Below are 7948 nucleotides of genomic sequence, written 5' to 3' on the forward strand. Positions count from 1 at the left end.
ATCATAAAAAAAACGATTTCAGGTCTTCATCAGATTGTAGTAAGAGTGGCACCATGGTATAGAAGTTTTCTAGAAACGATAACATGAAAGCAAGGTTATATCTGATAAAATCACCTAAACCTTATAAATTTTCACCCTACAATTTAGTAATCTAAGATAACCTTAATGAAAGCTAATAAAAATAAAACGAAAAAACCCACAACAAGAAAGAGGAAAAGAGATTCAAGGATTTAAGCTTATGAAAAAAAAAAAAAACTTACTAAGAGAGTTATAAGAAAAAGTCCGGTCAAGCTAAAAATAAAGTCAAAACACATATTGACTAGAGTTTATAACCAAAAAGGGAGAAAAGATGACATCAAAACTGTTGACTCTGAAAATATTTTCAGAGAATTGAAAAAAATAAATAATAAAGAAGTAGACAGCAGTTAAAATGATGTTGCTAGTTGTTTTCGTATAGCTGCACTTGTTATCTATTAGTCTCTCAAAACAACAACGAGGGAGTTTGAATGGGTGCTTTTGTTGGGCACTGGCTTTACTCGTGGACACCAACTGGTCCGTCAACATCGATCTCTCCCATCCCCGTGTCTTCCTCTTCACTATCATCATCACCATCTACATCTTCGTTCGATTGACGAAGCTGTGCCATATGCTGAGCAAGTAAGTTGTCGTCACGCTCGCTCACCTGCATTCAAAATCAGTTTCATAATTCATAAACCATAATTGTTCACTAAGAGTGGATACAAGTGTTTACACAACTACATGTTACGCAGCTCTTAAGGTATATGTTGCACAAGGTTTTAAAAATCGATTGCAAGAAAGTTAATACTCACCGCTCTTGGTGCCTCCTTTACCACCAGTTTACCCTTGTGGCTGTCTATTGCTTCAGTGCAAGCTTGGATTGCATTAGTAAGAACCTTTATCCCTTGATCCTGAACAGACACAGCATCACTTGTCTAGAGCTTGATAAAAGATACAGCAAGGATGAAAATGACAAGCATGAAACATGCCAACCAGAGCAAATCAAATCCCTTGGAAGCTTAATTCCAAATAACACCACATACTGCAAACGAGCTACATTACTAGTTCCATGATACCTCTTCTTACAATATATAACACTCTAACCAAGGTCCAAGGCTCACACTTAACCAGCTGTTTAAAAATGAACCACTAATGAACACATAGATTTTCTCCATGGCACGGAACAAAAATAAGCCAACCATCTCAATACACACTATTCATGCTGGGAAGTTGCCTAATTAACATACAAGTCTACTAGTGTTTTCATATTGCAAAATTTTCCTACACCACGTGTATAAATTTACACATTCCAATTGAGAATTTTCTCATTGATACATTAACTTCCCATAATTGGTCTAAACTAACCTTGTCAAGGGTCTGAGTCGTCAGAACATAGAGAGGAGGTGCCACCAGTTTAATTTTAACTGGACAGTCATCATTACCAGTAGCTTCAGCTTTCCTCATAGCCTCCTGGAAATATATAATAATAGACAATTTATATCTTGAAAAGTCCTATAATATACCAAGTTCATGAACTATCAACACTATGCACCGCGTCACTAACATCATCACAAGGAAATGATAACTAGTTGAAAAGATGTCAACATTACCTTGATGTGGAGAACCCCGTCAAACTGAAAGCATTTCATTTCAATATCTGCACGAATTTTCATCGGCTGGGGAGTCATACGCCTTTTGATGTTCTTAATCAAAGCATCTTTAACCTCCTCTGTCAGAGCAGGTACCACTTTAGTAACCTGTTATAAACATATTGAAATGTCCCTATCAGTTTTAAATCCAACCATAAGGAAATTAAGCAAATTACATGCAGGAAAACCAGCTTTACCTCTTGTCCATCGGGACCAACTTCTTTGACTTCACGTGTGAGGGAATCGAGAATAGTATCAGGATCAGCCACAATCAACTTGAATGCCTAGTAAACAATAAAATATCAGATTAAACTAGAGCAGTAGGTAAAGAGTAAAGACCCAACATGAGAGTTTCTTTGCAACGCATTACCTCAAATGCATGCCCATATTTTCGATATAGAGGCCAGCCAACATGGATATACAGATCCTGTCAATGGAAATTATCGTCAGAAATTAGCATTATGTCAGCAAATCCATTACTTAAATAATGGCCATAATGGCCAGACAGCCAAATAAAATAAAACATAAACTGGACCACCTCACATTGATTTGTTTTTTAGTAAAAGTACATACATGTTACAGAACCCTATGACCATGCAACGAGACTGTATATGGAACAGATTACGGTCACAAAACCATCCTATTCATCCACCATTGTTACTTTACCACATTATCAAGATTCAAGACCAGAAATTGCTTCATTTCATAGGGGCAAAACCAACACCGTATCATATTAGTGTTCTCTGGTCAACTACAGCAATATTTCATATTGACTCATTCTAAAATAGTAATCTTAGTATCTTACAATTAACAAGGTTAGAGGGAAATGAAATTTAAACACAAGCAAAAGCATCTGGCCGATCAATGATGTATTGGTTAAATTTCCAGCATCATAAGCATTCATACTTCTATTACTATTACAAGATAAAACTTACCATGCCAGTAAGTGAGACTGAATCCAAATGTTTATCTTAACCAATAAAGCATGTAATTACAAAAGTGAGCATCCATTGTCGCGATAATACCTCTTAACATAGACATGAATTAACATAATAAATAAAGGGGCCAGTGCCACAAACACTACACAACACAACTTGAAACTCAAGTTCAAAAGCCAATGCCATTCTGAATTAAAAATACAGAACTCCAAGTAGTGTTTTCTAAACTTAACACAGCAAAAGAATTAAGGGTACAGAATGTTCAAGTAATCACACATTTTGCACTTCCTCATAACATAGACACAAATTACAGAATACGTTAAAGTGCCATCATCCACATTGTATCAACTACGAAGAGTAAAACAGTCGCGCAATCCAACTCTAGCCTTATCTGTGCAAGTAAAATTCCTTATCTAAACCCTAACATGATTTGTGCAAGTAATATACTTCTAAACATGGACAGGGATTACAGAAGTAACATAAAAAGGACCAGCACCCACAAACACTACACCACACAACTTGAAATTCAAGTTCAAGAATCAATGCCATCCTGTATTAATTCTAACAGTACTTAAAGTAGTCTTTTTTGCACTTCACGGTGCAGCAAAATTAAGGATAAAACATGTTCAAGAAACCACATATTTCACACTTCCTCATAACATAGACATGGATTACAGTGCCAGCATCCACATAGTTAACTACGAAGGGTAAAAAGTCACACTTTCCAACTCTAGCCTTATCCATGCAAGTAAAATTCCTTATCTAAACCCTAGCATGATTCGTGCAAGTAATATACCTCAACATACACATGAACTGCGAGGTCAAAATAGAAGAAGGACCAGCACCCACAGACACTACACCACATAACTTAAAACTCAAGTTCCAGTATCAATGCCATCCTGAATTAACACTACAGTTCTTCAAATAATTATACATTTCCCACTTCCACGTAACATAGACTACAGAATAAGTAAATGGACCAGCAACCATAACTACGTAGTGTAAAGCCAACCAATAAACACAGCAGTCCCCTTCTTGAATCCCCTACCATTATCTAGGAAAGTAACAATTCCTTACCTGATTAACAAACCAGTCCCCTTCTCTAACCCTAGCAATGTCTATGCAAGTAACAATTCCTTATCTGAACCGTAACAAAATATGTGCAACCAGTACACCACACAACTTGAAACTGTAAACTCAAAAATCAATGCCATCCTGAATTAACACTGACGGCACTACAAGTAGTCTTTTGTGCACTTCATGAAGCAGCGGCATTAAGGGCAAATCATGTTCAAGTAATCACACATTTCATACTTCCTCATACAATACATATGGATTACGGACTAAGTAGAAGTGCCAGCATCCACAACAAGGAAGTGTATAGCCAAACAATAAACACAGCTGTCCCCTTCTCTAACCCCTAGCGGCGGGTTGCACACATTCAGCCACAGGTGTCCAATATGGAGACATCTCTGTGTATCCAATACGGCAATTCTAGGAAACCTTGATATGGAGACAAAGCGGTATACATAAAAATACCATCAATTTTATCATATAATAGAAGTTCAATTAGATTTTTGTGTATACTACTTACAAGATGTCATACAAAAGATCATGAACTGGCCATGTATTATGTATATGATTGGTCCTAGACTACTTTACAATTTAAGTAATAATCTTTAATGTAATAGACATATTTTTGGTGTGTCCCCGTATGTGGCTGTGTGCATACAATATGGGGACTCCCTAGAAGTATCCGCGTAACCCAGGCTAGCATTATCCATGCAAGTAACAACTCCTTGTCCGAACCCTAACAAAATTCGTGCAACTAGTACACCACACTACTTGAAACTCTAAGTTCAAAATCAATGAACGCCATCCTAAATTAGCACTACGAGTACTTCGAGTAGTCTTTTTTGAACAATTAAGGGTAAACCATGTTCAAGTAATCACACATTTCACACTTCCTATGTAACATAAACATGGTATACAGAATAAGTAACAGGGCCAGCATCAACAACTATGAAGAGGCCAGCCTATAATGCAATTAATATAACAACTGCGAAGTGTAAAGCCAACCTACAAAGTGTAAAGCCAACCAATAAACATAGCAGCCCCCTTCTCTAACCCCAGCCGTATCTAGGCAAGTAACAATTCCTTAACCAAATCCGAACAAAATTTGTGCAGCTATACACCAAGCAACTAAGTTCAAAAATCAATGCCAAACAGAACTTAAAGAAGTCATTTCTGCACTTCACGGAGCAGCTGAATTAAGGGTAAGGCGTGTCCAAGTGTCACATAGCAGTGCCAGCATCCACATCCAGGAAGAGGCCAACCTATAAACACTTCATTCCATTTCTCCAACCCTAGAATTTATCTATGCAAGCAACAATTCCTTATCCAAACCCATACAAAATTTCTCCACCTAATATATTTCTAACAACAAACATTACCAATCGCATTAGAACACAAACAAAAAAAATGAAAATTCAAAAAAATCAGAAAAAAATTGGTAATTATACCTCCAAATCGAGCTGCATAGTCTCAGCAACATGCCTCATAATAGAATGAACAAGTTTACTCTTATTATATCTTTCTTCACAAGTAGCAATATCTTCTTCAGCAACTCTTCTTTTACTCAAATCAATATAACCTTTATCTTTATCAACCCTAAGAACCATAACCGGTTCTTGTCTACCAACTTTAATCAAACTACTAACACTTCGAATACGTCTTCGTGAAAGCTCACTGAACAGAATCATACCTTCAATGTTATTGTATTCAAGAAGGGAAACATAAGCACCCATATCTGCTATGTTCTTCACTTGAATCATTACTGCCATATCTACTTCTGGATACCTTGCTTCGTACATTCTACACTCCAGATTTGGAGTGTTCGACGCCATGATTTGAGTTTGGGACGAGATTGAAACCCTGGTTTCTGGTTGATTTTGGAGATTGGAAGAGATTGGGGAAATGGGGATCGCGTTTTCTTTTAGGGTGAAGGGTTTTCAGAAATGAGGGTTTTGATAGTGGGGGATTTTTGCGGACCATGGATATCCTAGTTTGAGGCGGTTAATTTGGGTGGACTCAAAATGTGGATACATGGGATCGGCCCAAAGTGAACCCATGACCACTCTGACGCCCAAACACACTGCTAAGGGATTTCACTTTGCTATAGCTTAACTGTGCAGCGAAATCTTAACTTTTTTTTTAATTGTAGCGAAATCTTAACTAATACGGTCTTTTGAGTCGTCTAAGTGTAGCGATATCCCTTACTTATACTTTAAAGTTGATCAGATCTGATGCGGATTGTAGTTAAGCAAAATCATACGAAAACTGAGTCTGTTGAAAAAATTACTTTACGAAAACTCAGTTTCCGTGTGAGTTTCAGCGGATACTTAATTTTATTTTGAAAATTTTCAATTTTACTCTTATTTTAACTCTTATAATTTTTCTATTTTCTTATTATATCTCCACTTTTTGTCTCTTAAAACTATTTTAAGCATAAATAATTTTTATTTGAATCTGTGGAAAAAGAATTTGAGAAAAAAATGAAACTGAGTTTCCGTTTGGCACTATTTATACGGAAGCTCAGTTTTCGTGTGATAAAGCTAAGGGATGCGCTGGCGCTATAGTGAGGTTGGGCTCAGACCATTTCGCTTAGCTTCAAATAAGCTATAGCTAAGGGAAATCTTTGACCATTGTGCTTGGCCTGAAGCCACTCAACCTGCTTCCTAGCAAACTCTGATCCAAAATTAACACTTTTAGGACATTAAATTTGTTGGTTAAGCATTTTTTGATCAAATTTGATTATTAATTTACCGAGTTAAATTTTAGCTTTTATAAGTATAGTTTGGATCAAAAATTTATACTACCTTCGGTCTTAGAAAAGCTATCACTTTTTCATTTTAGCCTAAAATAGGCTAAATTGAAATAGCAATGGTAACTCTTTTCCGGAAATAAAGGAAGTACTATTTTAGAGATCTTATTAAGTAATCGAGTATTAGTTAATATTAATTGTGTTTATACAACAAATATCCTGGGCGATCGGCTCCACGAAAGATCTGAAACTATTGAGGTTGCCCCTAAATAAAATGTGCCTAAATCTTGTTTATGTTTAAGAAATACGTCTTCTAGGCTCTGCCTTTCAAACCCTAAGGGAGCACTCACCACTAGCAACATTATGTTGGTGTGGTTAAAGGTGGCGCCGAGTGCAATCTTCACACTTATGGGGGAGATAGGAATCATGCTTGTGTAAGTTGGAACCCTCGAAATATCGAAATGATGTAAAGAAATTTTGGCAAAAGGAACTACTAAGATGAAATTTCTTAGATTAAGAATTGTATGGTTTTCGTAAATTTACATGTTTTTCCCAGCTTTTAGCCTTTGTTTTATTCTCAGTAAATTTTCTATACAAAGTAAATGGGGGTATGCATGTCAAAGAGTATCTCGGGATTAGAATTCCTCCTATTTAGTCGGACTGAAAAAATCCAATATTCCGCCTTTAAATTAGGGACAGAGGGAGTAACATCCATCTCGATATTGTAAAAATGTTTTATTTAGAAATTATAATTTACTAATGCACCTGGTTTATCCCAAACAATTAGACCGAACTCCAAATTTGAAAATGCACCTTGTTTGGCCCAGGTCAATTAGATATAAATACAGTTGACTCTGATTAACGAGTCAATTATGATTTTTTCTCTCCCAAATCGATCTCCCTTTAATAAAAATTTAGCTAATTGCATCCTTCAGTATTGAATTACTAGAATTTTTACATACCCAAAATTATATTTAACAACTCACTCATATCGCCTTGAATTATTTGGAACTAAAACCCCTAATCCTTACTTGAGTGTTTCATAAAGTCATGCCAAAATACAAGTTTAGAAGGCACAAGTATACTCGTGAAAGAAAATGACTAGTTATACATGTCAATTATCTGTTAAATACTATGGCGAGAAATTATTCCAGACAAAGGCAGGTTCGTCAAGAATTTAGTACTATAAACTTTATTTGGGATCAGATATCCGCATCCTTATTACATTTGACTAAATACACTATCAAAAGTTTGTACAAAAAATTTCAGCAAAATCTTATATGTTTGTGTGAACTTTCGACCTTGTTACACTCATTTTGGCGTATGTCGAGGTTTAGAAGATCATGGCCAATTTTCAGAATGATATCATTTGCAAAATTTGTTTAGGAGTTAATGATATATCATCGTCGGTGTGTCTCAAATCTGAATAAACATATTAGACATTTGCTACCTTATACAAACTATATGGAGATAAACATAGGTATGGTAAATGGTAATATTTCACCTAGGGGTGTACATAA

General features: G+C 35.9%; 1 protein-coding gene across 1 annotated transcript; it reads right to left on the bottom strand.

Moving 5' to 3' along the window:
- Window positions 1-207: 207 nt before the first annotated feature.
- On the bottom strand, window positions 208-5636 carry LOC113284198 (eukaryotic translation initiation factor 2 subunit alpha homolog). The gene is made up of 7 exons (XM_026533612.1): window positions 5128-5636; window positions 2038-2094; window positions 1865-1951; window positions 1629-1775; window positions 1384-1488; window positions 831-929; window positions 208-682 (listed from the first exon to the last, which is right to left on the bottom strand). The coding sequence occupies exons 1-7, from the start codon at window positions 5509-5511 to the stop codon at window positions 533-535; spliced, it is 1029 nt and encodes a 342-aa protein (XP_026389397.1). The 5' UTR covers window positions 5512-5636; the 3' UTR covers window positions 208-532.
- Window positions 5637-7948: the final 2312 nt, after the last annotated feature.

This window comes from Papaver somniferum, chromosome 5, assembly GCF_003573695.1.
Source record: "Papaver somniferum cultivar HN1 chromosome 5, ASM357369v1, whole genome shotgun sequence".
In the NCBI taxonomy this organism is placed as follows: domain Eukaryota; kingdom Viridiplantae; phylum Streptophyta; class Magnoliopsida; order Ranunculales; family Papaveraceae; genus Papaver; species Papaver somniferum.